Source organism: Verruconis gallopava (genome assembly GCF_000836295.1).
Source record: "Verruconis gallopava strain CBS 43764 unplaced genomic scaffold supercont1.35, whole genome shotgun sequence".
Lineage (NCBI taxonomy): Eukaryota > Fungi > Ascomycota > Dothideomycetes > Venturiales > Sympoventuriaceae > Verruconis > Verruconis gallopava.
Genome location: NW_015622171.1, coordinates 200,210 through 224,131, shown reverse-complemented (window position 1 = coordinate 224,131; position 23,922 = coordinate 200,210). Strand labels below are relative to the sequence as shown.

General features: G+C 47.5%; 9 protein-coding genes across 10 annotated transcripts; 5 read left to right on the top strand and 4 right to left on the bottom strand.

Moving 5' to 3' along the window:
- Positions 1–276: 276 nt before the first annotated feature.
- Positions 277–812, bottom strand: PV09_08021 (uncharacterized protein; the record flags this gene model as incomplete). The annotated part of the gene is made up of 2 exons (XM_016361866.1): positions 277–356; positions 434–812. The coding sequence occupies 2 exons, from the start codon at positions 810–812 to the stop codon at positions 277–279; spliced, it is 459 nt and encodes a 152-aa protein (XP_016210370.1).
- Positions 813–2,458: 1,646 nt separating this feature from the next.
- Positions 2,459–4,578, bottom strand: PV09_08020 (uncharacterized protein). Its single transcript, XM_016361865.1, has 2 exons — positions 4,269–4,578; positions 2,459–4,214 (listed from the first exon to the last, which is right to left on the bottom strand). The coding sequence occupies exons 1-2, from the start codon at positions 4,378–4,380 to the stop codon at positions 2,644–2,646; spliced, it is 1,683 nt and encodes a 560-aa protein (XP_016210369.1). The 5' UTR covers positions 4,381–4,578; the 3' UTR covers positions 2,459–2,643.
- A 622-nt stretch (positions 4,579–5,200) lies between these two features.
- Positions 5,201–6,399, top strand: PV09_08019 (uncharacterized protein; the record flags this gene model as incomplete). The annotated part of the gene is made up of 2 exons (XM_016361864.1): positions 5,201–5,741; positions 5,797–6,399. 2 exons carry the CDS (start codon positions 5,201–5,203, stop codon positions 5,994–5,996), a joined length of 741 nt encoding a protein of 246 aa, XP_016210368.1. The 3' UTR covers positions 5,997–6,399.
- Positions 6,400–6,861: 462 nt separating this feature from the next.
- PV09_08018 (uncharacterized protein) lies at positions 6,862–8,535 on the top strand (the record flags this gene model as incomplete). Its single annotated transcript, XM_016361863.1, has 1 exon — positions 6,862–8,535. One exon carries the CDS (start codon positions 6,862–6,864, stop codon positions 8,116–8,118), a length of 1,257 nt encoding a protein of 418 aa, XP_016210367.1. The 3' UTR covers positions 8,119–8,535.
- Positions 8,536–11,479: 2,944 nt separating this feature from the next.
- On the top strand, positions 11,480–12,883 carry PV09_08017. 2 transcript variants are annotated; one of them, XM_016361862.1, is made up of 3 exons: positions 11,480–11,960; positions 12,024–12,246; positions 12,326–12,883. In XM_016361862.1, exons 1-3 carry the CDS (start codon positions 11,866–11,868, stop codon positions 12,425–12,427), a joined length of 420 nt encoding a protein of 139 aa, XP_016210366.1. In that variant the 5' UTR covers positions 11,480–11,865; the 3' UTR covers positions 12,428–12,883. The 2 variants fall into 2 exon arrangements, with proteins under 2 accessions (XP_016210366.1, XP_016210365.1); XM_016361861.1 differs by having other exon boundaries at positions 12,024–12,883.
- A 2,179-nt stretch (positions 12,884–15,062) lies between these two features.
- On the bottom strand, positions 15,063–16,226 carry PV09_08016 (uncharacterized protein; the record flags this gene model as incomplete). The annotated part of the gene is made up of 3 exons (XM_016361860.1): positions 15,063–15,376; positions 15,425–15,998; positions 16,068–16,226. The coding sequence occupies 3 exons, from the start codon at positions 16,224–16,226 to the stop codon at positions 15,063–15,065; spliced, it is 1,047 nt and encodes a 348-aa protein (XP_016210364.1).
- A 1,624-nt stretch (positions 16,227–17,850) lies between these two features.
- Positions 17,851–19,189, top strand: PV09_08015 (uncharacterized protein). The gene is made up of 2 exons (XM_016361859.1): positions 17,851–18,119; positions 18,176–19,189. Exons 1-2 carry the CDS (start codon positions 17,897–17,899, stop codon positions 18,499–18,501), a joined length of 549 nt encoding a protein of 182 aa, XP_016210363.1. The 5' UTR covers positions 17,851–17,896; the 3' UTR covers positions 18,502–19,189.
- On the bottom strand, positions 19,032–20,364 carry PV09_08014 (uncharacterized protein). The gene is made up of 3 exons (XM_016361858.1): positions 20,330–20,364; positions 20,047–20,278; positions 19,032–19,992 (listed from the first exon to the last, which is right to left on the bottom strand). The coding sequence occupies exons 1-3, from the start codon at positions 20,337–20,339 to the stop codon at positions 19,203–19,205; spliced, it is 1,032 nt and encodes a 343-aa protein (XP_016210362.1). The 5' UTR covers positions 20,340–20,364; the 3' UTR covers positions 19,032–19,202.
- A 147-nt stretch (positions 20,365–20,511) lies between these two features.
- On the top strand, positions 20,512–22,655 carry PV09_08013 (uncharacterized protein). Its single transcript, XM_016361857.1, has 2 exons — positions 20,512–21,741; positions 21,849–22,655. Exons 1-2 carry the CDS (start codon positions 21,727–21,729, stop codon positions 22,632–22,634), a joined length of 801 nt encoding a protein of 266 aa, XP_016210361.1. The 5' UTR covers positions 20,512–21,726; the 3' UTR covers positions 22,635–22,655.
- The last annotated feature ends 1,267 nt before the right edge of the window (positions 22,656–23,922 follow it).

Below are 23,922 nucleotides of genomic sequence, written 5' to 3'. Positions count from 1 at the left end.
TCATTCAAAAGCTTGTCGTTGGCTGAAATAAGTGCGATACAGACGCAAGCAACAGCATCCTTAGCATACCCTTCGCCATCTTGTATTGTCGAGTTGAGTTGTCTTCCGTCTGTCTGTGGCACTTTCGATAACGCTTTTTATATCGATGAAATTGGAAACGAATACCAAATCGAATGCCATACGGACAGATCCAGCTCCACCTCGGTCCCGATACACGTCGACACCTTTGAACGATGCTTGTCTTCATGTAGCTCTTTTCGAAGCTGCGTAGACATCTCATACGATCCTCGCCCTGGAGTCCTCCGCAATTGTTTTCTTGGTGAAGAAGCGGAGGAGGGTGTCAAGAATGATAGCCTCTGGGGCGCACGGTACAACGGCTGGAATGGTACATCGACTTACTCAGGGGACATGCAACTTCCGATCTGCACAGCACCCTTCACATCTAGTGCATCGAAGTCGTACCGCACTAGTCCCTCCTTTGAAGAGACGAAAGCTTCAATTGGTCTTACGACGAGCTTCTCATTTTCTACAACGACTTTGACCTCGCACGCCACCGTCCATGTCATGAATCCGGTACCTACAAGACCTTCCACCTTTGGCCCCACTAGTCCAGTTCTCTGCGCGACAAGGACTATCACAACTATCTCTACGGTCACTGGAAGCATGTCAGCCTTTGCCTCCGCGATCGTGCTTGGGGTCGATGGGACACGCAAGACAATTAAGATGACTACTGACGTCCCTGCACGCACAACCACAGTAACTGGCACTGCACAGAGATGCCTGACGCAATTTCCAAAACCTTCAATCAACATTGCTTACTCGAGCTCCTCGAATGCCATTAGCTGCTCGCCCGCAGTTCACACAAGCACCCAGATAATCGCAGGTAATATGGGCGTTTCCACTCCCCTTTTCGGTGATAATGGCAAGACAAGCCACTTTGCTACCACATTCAACGTACCGTCGAGTACGTTCACTACTACACTAAGTACTCAACGGTGCTTGCTTCCACCCTCCTCTGAAGCTCATCTGTGCGAATATTCGACAATGGCTTCGTTGTATCATAGCAAAACCGCCACTGTACATTCTGTTAGCCAGGCGAAGAACAGTTTCACAATGCCAAACTCGAAGATTCACTCCTATGAATCACTTCGTGGACCCACGACAATATCTGTTACTATTACAAAAACCCTGCTGAGTACATACAGTCCATATACTACTTGTGCTAAGCAGACGCAGTGCTTTACCTACACTAAACGTAACCAGGCTGATGGAACCGGAAAAAGAACCACGCTGGCCTCGCAGAAGACGACTGCGGTACCTCATGTCAATAACCTCTCTGAGCAAAATTTGACCTCAAGTGAGATCTTTGGGCCCAATTCCATCACTCGATCTAGTTTCAGAGAATACGCCAGTGCTATCTCAACAAAGCTCATGCCAAGTAAGTCTATATCTGTTTGTGGTGACGAATCGATCAAAACCTCACTTTGATGCTTTGACCAATGCTTTTGCCTCAGCAGAGTTTGAGCGAACTGTCGGAAGAAGATCATTGCGGGCGAAAGGAAGCAAACCCGAAGACTCATTTATGTGAATAATATGACTGATATGGTTTCTTCCTTCCTGCTAGTCAAAGCTAAGCGAGTAAGCACGCACAGTGAATACCAGCTGTCTCACGAAATACAGATAGGCTGACTCAAATCTTGAGGTGCATAAAGTTTCTACGAGCTGATTCTGCAACTAACTTTTCTCGGAGCTGACAGAAGTCTAGAATGCAGAAAAGATTCATGCTCAGGGCTCAGTGACAAATGCAATTGTCAAAACCATGTTCCAAATAGTCCTACGCACTCTGAACAACAGGGCTTGGGAATTGGGTGCATGCAAAAATCAAAACCTGCAAACGCGCAGTTCGGATCACGAAGCGCAATATACCCTTGGGGACAAGCGACAATTGCTAGACTAACTAGAAGTCAAACTAAGCGACCCAAGACGGAACAAGTTACCAGTGCCATCAACATTCGATTCGCTACTGCCGAGCAAAAACATCCCTTTGTCGCGCCATTAGCGAATGATTCAATGCCGGTGCTTGCGGATCAAAGCCGTTCTGCAGTATCTCGAGATACGCAGTCAGACACCACTGCGACTGCATCATCGTCCTTGACCATGTGGTCCTCCACAAACCTACCCGCGACGAGGCTGATCACTGTAAAGCCGGCGTCAAAAGCCCTCAAGAGTACGAAGAGTTACTGAAATGATGATTTCTTCCACTCTAATTGTTGGCAGTGTTCAAATCAAAAATAAAGAGCACGGATAAGAATCTCTCCAAGCAGGCAGAACGAAAGCAATCGGGGTTTGCATCGCTCAAATACGTCAGTGGTAGCTTTTTCTTGCTTTTCGCAGTTTGGGTCGTAAATGTTCTGTTGTAAGGATTAAATTCAGTCAGCACCAAATACAGGCGGACGTTGGATGCGGTTACAGAAGATAGTATTTACAATCAGTAGGTATTAATAATTATGGTCACGAAACTTTTGGATATGCTCCTATCAAATTCATCTTCCACTGTAATTCTTTAGCTTACCCACAATTTATTTCTCGTAAGTGTTTCAGATGCGATCCAGACCTGCAATCCCCGATGCTCAAAACGGACATTCACATTTTTGCTTTGATTTCTGGTGCTTCGGCAGCGATCTGCTGCCTTAAGACCCTCCTCATGATTTTGCCACTTGAATTCTTGGGGATCTCAGTGACGAATTTGATGCCACCTCTGAGGCGTTTGTAGTGGGCAACCCGTTTCTCAAGCCAATTGCAGATTTCCGATTCCAGATCTTTACTAGGTGTGTTTCCGCCCTGCAATACAATGAAGGCCCGTGGAACCTCGGTGTGCTCGGATTCGTCCCAAACGCCAACAACCGCGACATCTGCGACCTTGGGATTGCCCGATAGAACGCCTTCAAGTTCGGCAGGAGGCACTTGGTATCCCTTGTACTTTATGAGCTCCTTCAGACGGTCCGTGATGTAGAATATACCCGTCGAGGGCTCCACCCTTCCAATATCACCAGTTTTGTAGAAGCCATCGGAGGTCATGCAGTCCGCAGTCGCTTCCGGGTTGTTGTGATATCCAAGGAAGATGTTTGGACCCCGCACCCAGATCTCGCCCACCTCGCCCGGAGCAACGTCATTGCCGTGCTCATCGACGATCCGAGACTCGACATTAGGAGCGACGTGACCGACGCCGCCCTTGCCCTCCTGCCACTTCTCCGGGGGCAGAAAGTGAGTGAGTGGGGAAGCTTCGGTCATGCCGAAGGCCTGGAAGACGGGGATGCGCAGCCTTTTGTAGACGGCGTCGATCAGCTGAGCGGACAACGGAGCGGCGGCGCACATGAGACCGACTTCGCGCAGGCTGGAAACGTCGTACTTGTCGATGATGGGATGCTTGGCGAAAGCGGTCAGGATGGGCGGCACCACGTAGCCGATGTTGCACCTGTACCTTTGCACGAGCTCGAGGTAGGCGACGAGGTCGAACTGGGCAAGGACGACGATCATCTTCCCGGTCAGGACGGCCGCGTAGACGAGCGCCGACAGCCCGTATATGTGCGAAAACGGAAGGACGGCGACCATCCGCTCGTCGCTCGGAGGAACGTCGACCTCTCCCTTGTTTTGCGAGCCGACCAGCGAGACGAGATTCGACACCACGTTGTGGTGACTGAGCCTCACGCCTTTGGGCCGCCCCGTCGTGCCGCTGGAGTAGGGAAGCACCAGCAAATCCGCCTTCACGTTGAACTTCGGCTGAACGAGTTGGGCGCCGGCCGTCGTGGTCAGCAAAGATGCGAATTCCGTACAGCCATGCTGCCGGGGAGAAGAAGTCGACGGGTCTTGAATCACAATCAGGTTTTTCGTAGGCAGGTTGCATGCCTTGGCAGCTTTGAGGGCAGTGTCCAGCACTTTTGCGTGGGTCACGAGGCATTTGGCGCCGCTGTTCTTCAGCTGATAGACCAATTCGTCGACGCTGAAAGCCACACTGGCAGGTGAGATGTATGCGCCCATCGCGGGCCCGCCAAGGACGGAGACAACGTATTCTAGGCAGTTGGGGGAGAAGACGCCGAGACATTCGCCTTTACGCAAGTACAGCTTCGTCTGTAAGTTGTAGGCGAAAGTTCGGCTTAGGTCTCGAACTTGCCCGAACGTGAGTTCCCGCTTGCCTATCGGGTCGAGCAGGACGACTGCCAGTGCTGGTCAGATCAATGCTTTTGTTGAAGAGCGCACGTCTCCCAAACCTCTGTCATCCGGGACTCGATTTTGGGGGCTGAGAAGCGGATTTTTGAAGACGAAGTTCCATATATCGATGCTGGGAGCATCGAGATTGGGAAAAGGCGATTTTAGAACCATATTGCAGATGAAACTGATTCTTTCGTCGACTCGATTGGGTCCAAAAAAAAATATGGGCTGGGAGGAGGGTGTTATGATCTCTTCACGAATAACTCGTGATCTAGCTGTTAAAACGTGACCAGATTTCACCGTGCGTGGACAGAACTTTTAAATACGAGAAGAGTCCTAATTGCAGCAATCAAATCATGCCGTTGAGCAATCGAATGGCTACGAGGACGCTTTTGTACAGCTGAAATGAGGGAGACTATGGCCATGTGACGGACGTAACGCAGGGTCTACGTAGACGAGACTCGGAGCTGTATCGTAGACTCAAAAAGGTCTACGGATTCAATAGCGTTTCACATTTTGGACAAACAATTGAGCGAAAATGTAGCCGTGCCTGTGGGATATGAGTGATCAATATCACGTCAGCCGAAATGTGCTCTGATCAAGGTACGTTCTGAGTAAAGTTGGTTTACTGATCCTGGTATGTTTTGGGGCAACGACGGGTGCTGGTGCTCACATAGAGCGCGCATTATAAAGACTAGGCCCAGGTCTTGTTCGAGAATACTGCTGAAGTGAGGCAGGAGGCAACATTCAGGCGTGGAATTTCATGGAGGAGTGCAATGGTAGGCTTGTTGTCCTGGTGATGCGAGTGCGAGCCTTTCTTACACTTGGAATTCAAAAGTACCACGAGCGCGATGATCTTGTCATGATTACTCGTTGTTCACAGCACGCTAAGCCAAACGCGGCTCTTGGGATGCCACCCGGTATACTGGATCTCATGTTTGCTCGTGAAATTTTGTTCACAGGCGTTACGCGCTGAAACCAAGACAAAATAATGGCGGCTTCAAAAAACGGCGGGGTTGCACTCACTCTGCTCAGCCAAGCTCATACCGCTGATTTTGCCGCAACGTACTATCGTGATAAGGTCGTTCAGCGCCCGTTGTATCTCAAGCCAACGCCAAAGGACCCGTCCGAGCCTTCGGCTCGAGACCTTCGTCGAAGAGTCCGCGAAGAAAAAAAAGCGCATAAGCAGAAGCTTTCCGGGAAGCCAAAACCTTTATCTGCGAAGCGCAAACGCGCTCTCCAGATCTATGCGATTCCAAAGTCGCAGCAGAAGTATGACATCTATGCACCAATGCACAAGCTGTGGTGTGGCTACATGCATGAGATTCTGGGCCTTAACAGACCCGACTCGAGTCAAGCACACTACATTGACCCGAAGAATGCGGGACCTCTCCTTGCGAGTGCGGACTTCCATGGTGCGTTCGTGCAAGTCGTGAGCAGCAGATGTGTTGGTCGGGTAGGGGTCAGGGGCATCGTTGTGAGAGACACGAAGAGCACGTTTGAAATCATCACACCCAACAACAAGCTAAAAAGTGAGTCCAGTTCTTGCTCCGACGTTGACTATGATGATTCTAATGAACATGCTAGCCATTCCAAAAGAGCACACTGTTTTCCGCCTCGAAATTCCGCTTTCACTGGAGAGGGAGAGCACAGATAGTGCAGTTGCTGCCGAGAACCAAACAGCAGGATCCAAGCCTTTTGTCATTGAACTGTACGGCTCAAGTCTGGAACATCGCGCTCCCGATCGCGCAACGCGGAAGTTTGTCTTTCATCTCCCGGACTTATGAACATGCAAATGAGATGACGCCACAGAGCAAGCAAGACTTGCTAGAATCCGGGATCTGGAGAAGCATCCAGGACCAAGGTGGAAGGTTTGCACACGGAAACATGCACTTGATTGTACATTTGGATCCCAGCTGCGTCACATTGCTATTGTAGCGAGAGCACATGTCGGGACCCGCCTTCTTCGTGCATCACACCCACCGGCTACGAATTGAAGCAGCGAAGCGAATTTTGATCGCTCATGGAAGTGTCTAGTCAGACTACCACCATGAGAAGTATCAAGCGAGTCTGTCGACGTGATCTCAGACTAGTACAATTCGCGATGGGAAGGGCGAACTTCAAAGGGATCTATGAGCTTGCGATAAACGCATGTAAACCGAAAAAAAAGTCAATCAAATCTTGAGACGATAATTGAATTCGAAATACAAGATCTCAAGTTTCTTCTGCTTTCTTTTCTGCTTTGTTCTTCCAGTGATGACAGACAAGCGCCTAACCTGCGCACGTGAATATCACGTGACATTCGTCAGCTCGCACTTCGTTCCCCAAAGTCTTAATATAGTCTAGCTTTATAATTTTGTAATCGAAGTTTTGCTGTGCTTTTTTCCTAATTTATGTTAAATTAATCTTGTGGTTTCGTCTTCGTTTATACGCAAATTCTCGAGAATGGTTATTTTTCAAGCCTTAAAAAAGTCTTTAGGGCTATTAATAATCGTACATTTTTATTTTAACTTAGAGGTAACTGGAGTTAGCACGTTAGCTTATTCTAATTTTGCATATCCGCGAATTCTGCCTGAGGCATATAAATAACATACTTGAGCTAAGACCCCACATATCCAATCTCAAGTCATCAATGATTCTTGCTCGCGGATAATGGATCGCCTGGTCCAGCTCCGTGATCCTCAACGAGATAACAAAATATCTGTCCCATCCAAAAACGTAGAAGACAGTGTAGAAGATTTCTATACGTATATTCCGCGTCATAGAGGCGATTTTCCATCGCTCGATTACCAGCTGGCTGATGATCCGCCACGTGGAACGCGATACAACATCGTGGACCGCATTTTTAAAGACGACCTGCCCGTATACATCTTGCGGCCACAACCGGACTTGGATGGTAGGAGCTCTATTAAAAGAAAGAGTTCAGAAGTCTCTCTTGGCCCTAAATCCTTTAACGATTGTCCAGAAACGCGGCAAAATGGTTCCGAGTTCGTAACAAGGAGACGACTGTCAAGGTGCAGAACATCGCCGACGTTGGCTCAAAGCAGCTCGTCAGACTCGCTGGCATACGATCCCTGCGATCCAAGCTTATTACACGTCGATCTTTCCGATGTTCTTTCATATGTCACCCCCAGGGAACTGGAACGGTATGAAACATTTCGCTTCGAGAATCCCCGGCCGGAGGATTTCCCCCCAGTTTCGTCTCACTCGAGAGATAGTTCGGAAGTTCCAAGATTCGAGAGAGACCAAAGAGCACTAGTAAGAGAGGAGATACGATCAACTGATGCTAGGAAAAAACCTCCGAAGAAGCGTACCAAGACCGTTCCTTCCACCACTCCAAACCAGATTGAAAGTGACGCGCAGGACGCAGGCAAAGCGGAGTCGGTACTGTTACCTTTGCGCAATGTTTTGCCAAAGGAGTCACGCGAAGTCTTAAATCAAGGCGATACAATAGAAATCATACCTTCTTTTGAACCAGAGATAGTTGACGTCAGCAAAGGTCATGTGCAACGTTCTTTTCAGGATGAACATGCGCTTTCTTCTGGAGATTCTGACTCTCAAACGACAGCTGCGACGAGCAAGAATCGATCAATAAGGAGTGGCAAAATTCTTGACTCTTCAGCCTCCATTGAACCGCGAGAACAATCAAGTTCAGATACGAAATTCCAACGATGGGAAAGAAACTTCAAAACCTTGGCAGAGAAGTTATCCACTACACCCATACGGACCTCAGAGGTTGCGGATGGACAAAGGAATATCTCATCCGTGCCCATACGCACCTTGGCCGAAACTAGCGGATCGAGCATTCCTAGTAGCTCTAGTTTTGGCACACAATCTACTATTGACTCGTACCTCAAAGCGATGTCCAAAGCGAGAGAAGCGAAACGGCCACCTTCTTTTGTACAATAGAGGTCACGATGAAAAAGAAAACCAACCCTTCATGCCAAAGCTGGGAGATATCAGCAAGCCATTAAATATGATAAGATCAAGGCCAAATATCAACCAGAAACTGAGCTGAAAGTCGAGAGTGCAGAATATCATGAGCGAAAATACATAGATCTCATGCTAAATGATCTATAATGGAAGTAGTCTTGCGTTATTTGTGTAAAAGGGCTGAGACTTCACAGGCGACGTATCTCGCCAAGAACGAATTGGACGGCGCAGGAAAACAAGCTGATGGAAATTAATTGTCCACACTTTCGGACAAACCTGAGACTACATATGTGATAGCTGCACAGCATAGCATTGGTGTTTGATTTCTGGGGAACTCTTCAGTGCGGAGAAGTGATACCACAACATCAAGCATCTTCATTAAGGGAACTGGAGAACACTTACCATTTTGCGTCAAGGTTGCTTGCGTTTATACTTGAATTTATGCATTTCCACAGTGTCTTCGCAACCAAATGCTGATCGCAGCTGAAAGCCGTGGTTCAAAACATGAAGTCCAGTCTAGTAGCACTGGCATGATAGCTGATCGAACGGGGAAAGTTTCACTCTGAAATAATTTTGGTGATGAAGGATTTGAAGCGTCGTTAACCTTTATCCCTCGAATGCCTCCGTTCGTTTTCACTGCCTACACGTGTTTCTGAACGACTGGCTATGAGATTCCACATTGCGCTTAGCTGCTCAGTTGGCAAAAGTATTATTAAGGCTTGTGGAGAACGATGGCTATGATCGACGTATCAAGATTTTTCGATTATTTTAAGTATCGATGGATGATTGATTTGCTAGAGCATCGCGTGGGTGTCAATTCCAACACTTGTGAAGACCGTTTTCGTTATTCAGCCCCATCAAACAGATCCTCAACGCGGAATTGGTCGTTTAGCAAAATACGCTTGACAAATTCCCAGAACGATTTTGGCGAAAGAGTAACTCAAGTTCTGTACTTTATACTCGGAGACGCTGAGCCGACAAAGATTTTCTTAGCCTCCATTTTAGCTCAAGATTCCCTAGGGCTGGTGTCTATGATATAGCCCCACTGAGACATGCGACTCTGTGCGTCCTAGTGCAGAGTTCTCCAGCCTAATGGAGCATCCGACGTGCCGGTTCCCTGGATGATATAGGCAAGACGGGTATAGAACCTCTCCTTAGCATCTGCTGCTCGCACATAGCAGGCGGTGACGTGTAAGTTTAGATTCAATCTGGGTTAGAAGAAAAGAAAGATTAACCCGAGATGGATAACAGATCTGCAAACTGAGGAAAGCATATAGATTAATTATCGATGGATTCGGATGGAAGGTGCCTGCACACCGCACAAAAGATTCTGCCCATCACTGTGGCAGCCATTGCTAGTAACGCGGCAGGGGCCCTGAAGCCATCAAGGTTGGATACAACGTTACAAGAGCACGTCAAAGCAGAAGTAAGGCTTGGATTGATGGCGAAATTGCCGCCAACCACACATGGCGTTTCGCAATCACGGTCCATAATCGGCTGTGACGGTGCCGCTGGTGTGGCAAGACACTCGCTGTTCGGTAGAGCAAGGCGCGGTCAGACGTTCAGTTTCCGACTCCTTGTCAAGAAGGTGGGTATGGCCTGGCCCAAGTATTCAACGTTCATGTCGATCGCGTTCGCTAACTGATAAACGTACCGGATGTTCTATGATGGCTTTGGAAAGCAGGGTCGCGAAAGATACTAGATCCGCGCCGAATCCACATACCACATTGACAACGTGCTGAAATTCTCCGAAATGTGACTCACTGCTAACCGAGAGACAGAATGGGGGTCCCATGTGCCTTGTCGATCCAGACCATTGGTAAAGTCTTTTGCTAAGAAGAAAGCCGATAAACATTCTAAGAATTCATGGCATGCTCCTACTTTCTGTTTCAAAAAGCGTGGTGTTCTGGACGAAGAGCCCATGGATTCATAAGGGGTACTCTATAACGTATGCATACTTGTCGCAGGGTTTGGCTCTATGCACCCAAGGGCATATTTTGGTTGACACATACGTATACGCAAATAGTGAGACATGCAGATTACAAGAACTACTCAGAATGTAATGGTTGTTGCGAATGGGGTCGGCTGCAAGACGCGGTAAAGGCGGGCTTTGGCGAGTGGTGCTGTTACCGTTTCCAACCCATGACAAAGACCGTTCTGACAGGGGCGTACGACATACGAGGATCCGCAACCACGCGTAAGCGACGTAGAGTATTTACGATGGAGGGCGTGGCACTTGGAAAACCTTGTATTGGGTCATCCAAAGCCTGACCAATACTATTTCGAGCAGGCCCACGTCTACGAAATTCACTATCAACGCACGGAATCTTCTCGTGCGGGAACGAACAGTGATGGCTGCGGCTGCGGCACTCATCTGCCATCCGCGAGTCGATCGTTCTGGGCAACAGATCCGAGGGTCATGGCGAAATCGACGCAGGTGTAAGCAGAAGACTGGGGTGGAGAGAAATGGATCAAGGTTGCTGACACGCGGAAGTGGGAGGAAGAGCTGCATGACAGCCTCTACAGACATCAGTGGCCTCGCAGATGGCCACACACGCTTGTGCCATGGCAGGGACAATGAACAATATATCATCACTTCTGTTTGCGAGAGTGTGAAGTGAGATATACATCGAGTTCGTGAATTGTCGCCACATCGGAACCTCAATCGTGAGACCAATTCAGCTTGGTGGAAGAGGGGGAGAGGGACGTATTGATCGCTCGGAATATTGTATTGAACAAGCTCGAGGTGGATGCCGAGGAAACAAGGAAGTTTCTGTGATGGCAAGCCAACCTAAGATCTTCGATCGACTGACGATATGAGACACGCAACTGATAAGTGCAGTAGCGTACGGAGGTACGGAGAAGTCTGCAAGCAATTCTCGAGCATTGAACACCGCTTCACACGAGCATTATAGGGGTTGGGCAAAATGCTCCGATGCAGCAAACCCAGGGGGCTCATCGCGCGAGCGTGTCAGGGAGCATGCAGGATCGTGCTCGACAGGAGTCATGGCGACGGACCTGCACGACGTCGTTGCTAACCCACGCGTGATGCAAACCACGATGGGAGCGAAAGTCGACTGGTGTCTCTCGGCTCTTGTACAGATGAAAGACGAGTGGGTTGCCTACGTCCTGGTGGTGGTCGGTGAGGCACGGCTATACGACATTTCGATGCTCGAGACACACGTCGAGCAAGCATATTGGGGCTCAAGGAACATGCGAGAAAGCTGCCTAATGGCCCCATGTTCGTCCAAAGGGCGCACAAGCCTTCCGGAGCGCAGTCAAACCACGCCGGGCCAAGGATATACCCAGCGAAGTCCTGCGCAACAAGCGCATGGATCTGCGACCCAGCCCAAGGGGACTGGGCTCGCAGAAAAAAAGCCGGGACGGGAGTTGTCCGCTTGCCGAAGCCCATTTTCGATACTAAAGGTTCACCACGCATCGCTGCAAGCGCAGTACGCGCCTTTTTGACAGCTTGACACATGATTGCCTGACAAATACGTGATCCTGCATCGCGGTTGCTAACACACCATATCGACTGTACGGTCTCCAGCTGCTCGTGCCGCTTTCCAGACATCAAATGATAAAGCCCCTTTGTCCCTGCTAGAGGGCGGGCAAGGCACCTTGTATATGCGTAGCCAGCCATGAAAAGGAGCCTTTTGACGTCTGTTCGGAGCATCATCCGACCGAATCGCACGATACTTCTCAACGCGACGACGAGCAGCGATGGATCCGTTCGCCAGAAAGCGGTCCAACAGTCCTGTGCGCACTCGCCATTCGAAGCGAATGATCCTGTTGGACGAAGAAAACGATGACTGGCGGTATGGCACCACTTTGCGCAGTCCCCGCGCATACTAGACTCTCCGTTCCTGACAATCGCCCAGACGAACATCTTCACCATCTAATGCCTCCAGCAGCACGTCCAAAGCCTCGTCCGAATCTGACGCTGCTGGCAACGACTTGACATATGTGACAGAAAAGTTCTCCGGTTTTTTGGCCGATTTTCTAGCCGAATACGCGTCGCCGCATTCACCCCGATCGCCTGCGTCCGTTTCGGAGCATAATGTTACCGCCGCGGCGCAATTGCCATCGGACACACGATCACATGTGAGCTCTCGCTCTGAAGTGGCGGAATCGCCAGCAGTGTCTTCGATGCGCAGTGACGATTTGACAACAGATTCTGAAGAGGGCGACCAGGAGGACGCATCTACGGTGGCCGACGGTGAATCCCTCTGGGAGGACGACGATCCCGACACGCCGGGTTCACCAGGTAGCGATATTGAGCTGAACGAGGGAATCATCAGAAGAGGCATGTACATCACGGTGGTCTTAAGCAACCGCGAACGTAATACGGCCTTACCATGCACAGCAAAAGTGCTCGAGGTGCATGATCGCAAAGGCAAATTCACTTTACGTCTTAGCAAAAGTGCTAGAAGAGCCACGAGGGCCATGTGGACTGCACCGATACAAAGCCCATCGTCCACACGGGGGCGATTTGTGTCACCAAGGCCTTGAAATACCGCAGCGGGCCGCGTAAAAAAATTTTTTTCCCTTTTATTTCTTGTTATAGAAGCTATTGATCGAGCTTAGATCTGTGTTTTGGGATGGGCAGCCTGGCTATTGGCGCGAATGGGAGGCTTCTAGGGGATTGCTGTTTAATTGATGATACCCAACGTCGGCGAGATGATTAGCCTTCAAGGACTGCTCATCACATTTTATCAACAATAAAAAGTAAAGTGGCAACAAAAACTACGATGTCGCCGTTCTCCAATAATCGCACTGCTATCCCGTGAAGCACAATACGGCATAGCCGCACAGCGAGCCGTACTCTGGCTGCATTTTGTTAGAGTCGACATGAGCCTAGAAACGAGATAAGGTTGTGTGGTATCATGAATGATGAGGCCTGGATGACCGCCCCACGCAATTGGCCATTTGCTCCTGCACCATCATCCCGATCGAAGAGTTGCATCGCACGGCTGCCGCGCTTCGCGATTGAGCCGGGCTCTTGGTCCTTTGGCTTGCGCAGGTGATGAAGCATCATCTGCCTGTTCTTCCTTAGTGTACCTGCAAGGGCACGAAAAGCATTGTTCTTGCAGCAATTCGCCCCAGCCTTTTTCAATACGTAGATGTCTATCATTTCGAGACATACTCTTAATTGGAATTATGATACTCCTTCTTGCTACCTGCACATGGGAGTGCTTGCAGCATTCGGAGGCCATCTTCTTGCCTTTTGGGTCCTTGGCAGCAGCAACGTCTTGGACAAGGCCGACGATGTCAAGCTGATGCGAGAATTTGTTCGCAAAGTACGCAATTGCCCTTGCTGGATGTGAAGACTCCTACACGCCGTTCCGATATGGCGCCTTTGTTACAAAGATGCAGTACGTTGGCGGCGTAGCCCGTGCCTAAGTATATCTCTCTATGTATAGTCTTTAAAGTGCTCTTACGTACGACCCACAGAGCATATCTGTGCCTTTAGTTGTCAACAGAAGCCATCACGACACATTGGCCGCATGGGACGTCCATTTGGCAACTAAGCGCCAGACTTCTGCAGAACAAAAGGCGCATAGTTTATCGGTTCGTCAAATTTAGGGAGACGACTAGAATCGGCATCACGACCTACGGAACACATGGACGAATATCAAAGCCCTCGCCGTTGTCTGAGGAAGCTTTATGTTATTTAGAATCTTCAATTGAGTCTGCCGTCTCTGAAGCAAGCGGGAAGTTGGGCTCAAACAGGCGTACATGCTCTCAGGTATGGAATCTCGCCTGGACTTAAAGAGTCTTTCGTTAGCTACGGCGTTCGTGAGTCTTTTTGTCTTTGGTATTCTTGCCCATAGCGTATTCGCTATCTTTCGTCGGCCAAGCATGTTCAAAGATGTTCTTTTCAACGAAGGACAAGGCTTGCCCTACTTCGTACCCAGGCTTTGACGGCGTGTATGATTCTTATTTGCCAAAAGCACTTTTGAGACGCTTTTGCTTCGCCCGAAAGAGAATGGTACGAGAAATCTCGTCCATTACCACCTTTGAGGGTTGTTTTCGAGGGAATGTGCTTCAAGCTCAGCATGCATTGATCGTATTGTCTGCTCGTTCTCCAATGTCGCTGTTGCTTTACGCAGCGTCTGGGCACTCGCTCAAAGGAACATGCTTCCAGCCTGATCTTCTTTGTAGTGCAGCGGAAGCAAGAGAAAATCTAGTCGCGGTCGTGAGAATAATTGGAGCAATTTGGGGCTTTGACAGTCGGTTAAGATGGCCTCGGAGAGCTGAATATGCGATGGCGGTCACGCCTGGGCCTTGCGACTATAGGTAGATCCTTCCCCGCTCGAGGTGTCGCAAGTTCTTCATGGCCACAAAAGTCCTCCAAATCATCGGTCGCAGCGGGCACATACGCCAAAGAGAATATCTTGTGAGTTTTAAGACCAGCAATCCCCTAATGATTTCTACATTTTGAAGCGGGAATTTACACACACAGTTCATCGTCCGCGTTCTCTAGTTTAAAATTAGGTCTAGCAAGGCTGAAGAATAGGACAAGGAATAGGACGCCGTGACAGAGCGTTGAACGTATATGCAATTCAGATACCCTTCAGACAGATTGGATGAGAAAAATATGTGGCGTTTGCATTTTATTTCCTACACGTACATCATTTCGTGGCCTTATTTCTCGGCGTATTATTTTGATCAGCTTGTTATATTCAGGAAGGAGTTTCGAAGCCAACGACACGCGTTAATGCTCCAAAAAACAATTTGCTTGCTGTGTCAAGCCCCAAATTATTTTTCAAAGCAAGTCGGTTTTCGCTGACCGTATATTTGACTTGATAGTTTTTGAAGCATCGTATCTACAGCAACGGCAAAATCCTCACTGTATTTAATTACAATACGCGGCATGCACTTCCATATCTTGCATTCAATCGTGAAAAGTTGCCATATCATCTTAGGCCTCCAGATTTGGGTGTTCGAAATATACGCACATCTCCCAATTCAATATCATCAAGGTCATAAATGTCGTGATCAACTGACTTCTCAGCTATCCTTGTATGGCTCTTCAGGTATTCGTCATCCCTCGTAGGGATGCCATTTTGCACCATCATGACCGAAGAATTCGAGGTCTTTCCACTTGCAGCTTCAATTGTATCTTTCGAGAGAAATCGTTTGAGTCCAAAGAATTTTCTTAGCAATGGCCACCAGCACATTATATTGGCGACAAATACGCTCGTACTGACTTCACGGATGTGCCAAATCACTTTTAATATTAGCAATCTGCATTGTATCCAAGGCGTAGAAACCTTACTGTAAACAGTTGAATTAAGCATCGTAAAATTGAAGTATTTGTCCAAAATAGATGCCGTTACTGTGAACAAGCCTAGCCCGAAAGTACCAACCAGAAGTGCACGTTTTGGAACGCTTACTTGAGCTCGAATAATCAGAGGGATTGGAATCGCTAGCATGAGCAAGTCGCTTGACACATTGAAGACCATTTGGACTATACAATAGTGCTCATAGTTAGCACACTGTTGATTTGAAACCGGCAATGCCCAGTACTGAGAAAATGGATGGCAGAATATAAACAGCGATGCCTCGGTGAAGACGAATCCAAGAGCAGCGTAGACCATAACTATTTTGACATATAAGTTGCCTCTTGTGCCAAATGTGAGACCGTGGTATAGCATCAGAAGACATGTTTTGACTCCCCACAATGTAAGCAGATACGCTTGATTCGAGCCGACTACGATCTTGCTTCCATAGATCCGCTGTCGAATTTCCTCAGGATTGGCGAGGATCGCATCTGCTTCAAACGGTAGATATTCGTTCGTAGCGTAATGCTCCGATACATTGATCAGTGTAAGCAGTGTCACATAGCAGCACTGATTGAGTTAGCCGCACTGCATTTCAAAGAATTGACAGCTGTATTATGTCACAGATATAATTCTTACAAAAGTCGCAACCATAACATAGTCATCAATCATGAGTTTTTTCCACGACCGTCGAAGCAAAGCCCGGGACCATAGTCGGCCCAGAAAGAGTACAGTCCCGATAGAGCCAAAAATGATCGATTCAACAAGAATTTGTCGCGCTGATGGGGATTTCAGCATTCTGCCCAAGGCTCAGTTGGTGTTATGCAAGAAACAACAGAAAAGTTGAATCCGTGAGATTTGGACTGGGAAGAGCCAATGCTCCCAAGGCTGGTGAAGTCAGCATAGATGTACTTGAAATGGAAGTTCCATAACTGTCGGACAAATAAAAAGAAAGTTTAGATAAGAGCGCATAACAGGGACGTGTTTCTGACGGAGGCAGGGTAACAGAAACCACCCCCTCTTCCCCTCTAGAGTCACAAGGAGCTGCACTAAGGGGCGACCTTAAGCCACAATAATCAAGCCAAAAGATAAGAAGTCAGATGATCGTGAGGCGCACTCCTTCGCGATGAACGAAGAGACAGCATTAGAGTCATTTACTCTTCGTGTGTGTCGACTTTTTAATCTTTCAATATTGATACTTAATCGTACTTCTTCCATTTCAATGCCGTCCAGTAGGGTGAACAGAACGAGATGAGACAGAATACGACCAATGGAGACCATGTGAATGGACCGTGCTGGAAACTCAAGTTAGAGGCTTGAGCGGTAAATTCTTTGCTTTTTCTAAGCGGCAGTGCATGCTATTCCTCATCACATGATTTACGTTCTCCCGCTTGATGTGACAGGCACAGTCGATTGAAGCAATGCTTGTCCAACTACTTCCTTGATTGCGCACTAGGGCTCCTTACCGTGGCTCTCTGGAAATGTGAAGACTTGAGCTTGACCTGACGCAAACGATTGGAGTTAAAAGAGGATCGAAATGCTCTTCAAGCACGAAATTCGCTGTTCTCAAACATCCTATTTCGGGTTGGATATAGGTCGGTTGAGTAACAGAAGTGACTCCATTCAGCTTTGGATGAATACAATCCATATGGATCACAAAGTACCGTAACCAAGATTTCTCTCCACTTAACATAGTCAAGATAACGGGGCGGAGCTGGTTGCATGAACCCCACGCTAAAATGATCATCTAGCCGAGAACCTGAAAGTTGTTTGCAACCAGAGAACAGGAGCACGTTCAGCTGCATACCTGCGCAAATGTTTGATCGCATCCCGCAGCTCATAACTCGCTTCATTGGAAGTATAAGTTTTACAATTCTAAGGGCATTTGACGATGTCCGAGTGCTTCCTAACATATGGTGTTGCAGATATATGTATAGTCTCGCAGAAAAGTCGGCCGCGCCAAGGAGGCGCGAAATTGATCTTTAGACCCATGTAAGAATGGACAATCCTCACAGAAACTTGACAAGCACTATTCAGCAAGAAGATCTCTGACACTGGAGTACCAGCATCAATCCTAAGGGATGGTGCAGTCTCTTGGCAAAGGATCTTTCCTGTGCCTTGTTCCAAATGCTTCGTCCAAGAGACTCGTCTCACAGTAAGTAGGAAGTTAATCTAACAAAGGCGCAAGTTGAATGAAAACAATTAAGACAGGCAATTAAATTGCTTGAGCCTTTGGGAACAAGATCTATTCTTTCTTAGAAAAGAATGAAGAGAATGAACAGCGTAGTGAGGGTGATTTTCATAACTTTGTCGCCTCAGCGGAGTGCTCAAAGCTGGTAGCTGATAGGGGTCCGCTTACTGCGAGGTAAAAACAGCCCCATCATTCACTCATGATTCAATTGAGTACAAACTCGTGTGAAGAACAGTATATCATGTAATTCATTACAACATCGGCTCTATGCATCACCATGGTTCGGTTGAAGCATCGTTATTTGCTCGTCAATATTTTGTATCCTTCCAATGGATCTGTGCTTGTACATGCTCAAGATGAAGAGGTCAACAATTTCTTACGTATCCATGCACCATCGCCGCCAAAATTTGACGAGAGGTCCCTGGTCATGCTAATCCGCAATTCCGTGAGCGAAATGTTTGGAGATTATGGAGTAGGAAAAGTCTCTGGTAGCCTCAAAGGTTTGTGCCGAGCTAAGTCGACTGAACAAGACCAGGGCTAATGTTGGATTGTCAAGTTGTCTACTTCTCCGCTGCTACTTCATCAGCAATCATCAGGGTTTCACGAGAGCATGTTAGACTGGTCTGGGCCGCTTTGACATTCGTCACGCATCTTCCTAAGGCATTTGGTACTCCATGCGTTATTCATGTGGTGCGAAACTCCGGTACTATACGCCTTGCAGAATCCGAAGCGATTAAAAGGGCGCGAGACCTTGTGCGAAGAGCACGAGCCTCAAATCAGAGAGATGGACTTGAACAAGTCTTGAAGAACGCAGTTCAAGCAGAGGAGCGCGAATCAGCGACAATGTCCGTTGACGAGGAACTGACCAGTGGCGATGAATAAGTCGCACTTACAGCATATAAGGCTCATAAACTGCGTCGACATGACTTGATTTTTGTCGCTACAAACGAATACTCTGACTTTGGCATCTTGTCGGCTGCTTGCGTTTGTCGAGGGTATGAGCCCTTGGGCTGCTCTATTTCGCTCATCATCACTCGACGATTTCCTGATACCACGCCAAGAATCTAAACTGCTGTGAACTAGATGACTTAGTCATGAAGGTACGATATGATGCGCCTCGTTTCACCATATGGGCATTCTCCCCTTGCGAGTTAGTGGTTCATAAAGCTCGATGTTTTATGTGCCTGCTGTGGCAGCTTATCAAAACGGGTGGCACTCAATTGAAAGCTTAGGTACGAACCACATGAAATAACAAAGCTTCGCCTGAAGTGTATGTTGATGGTTTGCTGCGCTGGAAGTAAATAGAGCAATTTTAGCCTAGGACGAGCCTTGGACGGCAAGTTGGTGGCCGCGCTGAGCAGATTAGGAACGATGCGACTATGCAACATAGCAAAAATTCAAGGCACAAATGGTTCAACGAGAATAGACTTGAGGTAATGAAGGAGTACGCTGGTACGCATCATGGTGTTCAGCGCATAAGTTAACTCCTAGAACCATTTCGGGTATTTATGTACTCCAGATCCTTCCTTTTAGAAATATGTTCGCCAAATCTACGGCAAACACTTATACATCCGCATGTTTAATTATTTCTTCACTTTCATCTTTGCTTCATCCGGAGCTAGCTCCCGCACAATGACCTTGACTAACCCCTCCATTTCTTCGGGCTCCTTTCCGTCCTCAAAGCCTGGACTTGTCGCGATCGCAAGATATCTGCCATCATTCGAAAATGCCAACGCTGCCACGGAGCTGCCAAATTTTTGGTACTGCTTTATCCTGCGTTTCGCTATTGCATCCCACAGACTGACAAGCCCATCTCCGCCACCCGAGGCGAATACATTACGCTCAGGATGGAACGCTAATGCATTGACTGGGTAAACGGTGTCCGTACCGTCCGGTTCGGCGACACGATGGCATTTGAAAGCGTATTTGCGCTTCTGGGACTCCTCACTTGGATCAAACCATTCGACCGCTACACGGCCTTCTATGGAAGAGGAGGCGTAACCGCTGTCATCTGGCATGCATGCCACGGCACGAGTCATGAATTTCATGCTGCTCTCTCGCGCCTGCCATGGCTGTATATCCGAAGGTCCTAAGGGTAGGTCGGCCAGAACGCTGAGCTCATAAATGAAGAATGTCCTGTTTGACATCGCCACAACTAACTTGGAGGAAGACAAAGACATTGCAAATGGCTTTGATGGGATTGTGACGGTAGCATAGCTTTGTTCTGTACGTGAGGAAGAGAGGTTATGGATATGGAGTGTGGCATCCCATGAAGCAGATATGAGTAGCTTATGTTCACGGTCATAAACTACTGATCTGACTGGCTTTGAGTGAGAGGAAAGAGTAGTTTTTGAGCCATTTGCGAAATCGATTCTATGTCGCCTTGTTAGTCTGCTAACTGCTCTCACGCTGTAAAAGCCATCCCACCTGTGCACGTCACAGTCCAGCCCGCCTGCGAATGCCTCTTCGTCATTTTCTCCGAAGCATATGCCCAATAGTGCCGCGTCGAATGAGACCGATGATACTCTACTGCCAGCAGCCACATCATAGAGATATGCACCCTTGTCCCAGGACGAGACAAGTAGCCTGTTCGGAGTATGCGGGGAGAAATCCAGACATGATATGGCATCCGCTGGCGGTTCTGGAAGCTCGCGTTGGCCTAGCGCAGACATTAGTATCGATATTGAAAGTTCGGATTTGGGCATCTTACTTGAACTCATGGTTGCTATGTATATTGTGAAGCCAGATGTGTGATGTTTACTACATTCAAACTTTCTTGCGCCAGTTGCGATTGCCGGCGAAGTTTACATCACGTCGTGCCATAATCTACTAGGGTCCTCTCTCCATTCGGTTTGAGCACTTTCGGTGGCACCAGCTATAAACACAATGAAGGCGTAGCACTACGTCGACTTCATTTTTGGATTTCACTCATGCATTCGTCAACACTCACATTTAAGTTGGTGATCCGCGAACTTATCTCTTACGAAACTTTGCCAAGTTCTGTTTCCCTACGAGGAACGGTCTTTCTCCGTTTACAAATACGCATGTACAATTCCTTGTCCACGTTCTAATACTTTAGTATAATATTATATCTTGGACAGCTTAAAAGCAAATTTAACCTTCAATCAAGGCTAAACCCGTATTGCCAAGTGTGGCGGCACCAGTCGGGTCAGCAGATCCCCTCTTCAGCTCAGTTCTGGCCTTGGGCTGCTTCGCAGCCTTCTCATTCGACCATTTCCAAATGACCAGTAGAGTATATCGACGCAAAAGCGGGGATTTAAGATGTACAATGACCTCAGGTGGTCCTTTTCCGAAAGTCTAGATTTTACAAGATTGCGGGGAACTTTTCGGGGATATGGAAGGGTCGTACCTTGCAGAAATATAGAGGAACTCTTCAACTTGCTAAACCCTGTTTTCCAGCATCAAAAGTTTCAAACTTCGGTTTGGCATTTATCACGATGGTGCTTGAAATTTACTGTGACCCTTGTACGGTCAACTCGCAAAAGGTCCTTGCGGCGCTAGAATGCATGGGGGTCGAATATCATCTTCATCGCATGGACTACTTCAATGGAGATCACAAAAAGGATGATTATAGGAAGATCTCCCCAACAGCCACAATCCCCGCGGCAATTGACGGAGATCTCCACATTTTCGAGTCTAACGCTATCATGACTTACGCTGCCGACAAGTACGGGAAGCATTCATTTTACCCTACGGACCTTAAGCAGCGCGCAAGGGTCAACTCATGGTTGTTGTGGGAGGCAGCAACGTGGTTTGGTGTAACGTATAAGTATTTGATTGAGTACTGTGTTAAGCATTGGATGAAAGCCGAAACCGATATGGCCGTCATCAAAGAAGTCGAGCCAGAGTTTCACAAGTGCGCAAGGATGCTAGAAGACCAACTTTCTCAAACCAAATTCCTTGTTGGTAACGAACCGACCATCGCCGACTTCGCTGTCGCATCTGGTATCCACGCGAATGTGGATCAGGGTCTCCCCTGGGATGGTTACCCGCACCTCAAGCGCTGGATGAAAGAGTACATTGAGCCAATGCCTGGTTGGAAGAAAACGCAGCTTGTTGTTGACAAAGTGTTCAACATAGATACATATGGGGCCGAAAATGGTACGGCGCTCCAATCCCTTGACAGTTTCATGAACAGTGCTGTATCTTCCTCTTCCATCTCTTCATCCTCTTCGGCTTCTGTCGAAACTACGCTAAACTACACCAAGGACACTTGGCCCAAGCTCACTGAGCTATACTTCTATGATACTGACGCCGCAAGTGGCATCCATTTGCCCGGCGACGATCCCCAGAAAGTACGCATTCACAATGGATGGAGCTTGGTGAAGGAGTTCTCATTGGACAAGCACGGGTTTGAACTATCTGACACATTTCGAACTACTTTTAATCGATGGGATGACAACGAGGCCGTAAAAACACATTTTTATCCCGAGGTTGTTGCCTATCTAAAAACGACTATCGGCGCGAAGCGTGTTCTTGTCTTCGATCACACGATCAGGACAAAAGCAAATGATCAAAAAAAGTTGACACAAGAGACAAACACTAGTCAGAGAGCTCCGGTAATGCTGGTTCACTGCGATTATACATCTCAGTCCGCTCCCCTCCGGGTCAAACAGCTTCTCCCTGAAGAAGCAGATGATTTATTGTCTCGTCGAGTTGCCTTTATAAACGTCTGGAAACCTCTTCACAACGTTGTCGAAGAGCGACCGTTAGCCATGTGCGATGTCACAACGATAGCATCTACCGATTTCTTCAAGCTTCATTTGCGCTATAGGGATCGTAACGGCGAGAACTATGTCATGAAATATTCTGATCGCCACAAGTGGTACTATTTTCCAAAAATGACACCAGAACAAGTGATCTTGTTGAAGACGTATGATTCGGATCTGGAAAAGGCTCGATTTGTTGGGCACTCGGCTTTCGAGGATCCTACAAGTCCAGCGGATGCTAAGACGAGAGAGAGCATTGAGATCAGGACAATTGCTTTCTTTTGACCTCAATTTCTATGAATAGAGCATATAGTTTTACTGTTAAAATTCAAAGTGACGAATTATTGGGTTGCTTGAGCCGGTTTACATTTACTGAATCTTCTTCATTTTTATTCCAAACGAATATTATCCAAAGGGATATCTTCATAGAAACTTTTAAAGCACGCTCAGACCGAATACGTTAAATTTGCACCGCAGTCGTCAAGAAGAGGAAAAATTCAGAAGCTTGCCAAATTCGAGTATTTCCAATTTAAGGAGAATTCAGTATCTTTCACCTTGAACACAATTTATGCTAACTTTGCGCTGCCCGTGTTATGATCTGCAAGCAAATTGTTGTCCTTAGTGCGGATGAAAATAACAATTCACCCTGTCTTTCTCGCGAAAGTAGAAGTTATTGATCGTTTATGTCTTTCTCACATAAATAAGGAATAATGATCGTTGAATATGCTTGGGAATTAGATCGTAATGTTTGAAATGGAATCTACCAAGGAAATTTATGTTGGATGTTGTTGTTCTTCAGTTGTATGCTTTAATTGCCGCTGTTTTTTAAGTTTGACTTTGCTGAAATAGAGATTGCCATACAAGATTAGTGATGGCAACTACATTATTTCTCGGTCAATGTCAGGGTTATATCTTCAATTTATTGTGAAGCGTGGATCCTTATCTGCTTCTTGTGTCAGTTCTCGTATTTTGTAACTTCCTTTTCACGGCTGAATGATTATCTGTAATAGCTTTCCCCACTCCTGAGCTTGCTGTTGAACAACCTCCTCTCGCCTCTAAGTCTCTACTGATTGCTGTCCCAATCGCTCCGTGATCAGCCAGTATTTCATCGAGTGTAGCAGTGTGCTGATTGGATGGATCGGATCAGCGATCCGACTCCCAAGTGGGTCTCTTGGCGGATCTGGATAATCCACTAGGATTATCCGGATTGATCCACCTGAGGCCCTTTATGGCGTTACTGAGGCTGTTGATTATGCCACATATGACTTAAAATAGAAAATATTTATGATGGTGAAGTGCTCGGATTGCTATTACTTTAAATCTATAATCTTAGCCTTAGCCCATGATTGCAAGCATTGAGTCGCTTGGATCGTTTGAGGCTTCAGGTGGTTGCGGTGCTTAGTCACCATATGACCTAATCGGCTGAACAAGCGTTCAGGCTCATCGCTCATCGCAGGTATTGACAGCATATCCAATGCCATTTTGGTCAGATATGGATATTCGATGCATCCAGTGGTGGACCACCACTCAATCGGCTTATCAGTGGTAACCAATGGCTGCATAAGGTACCGCT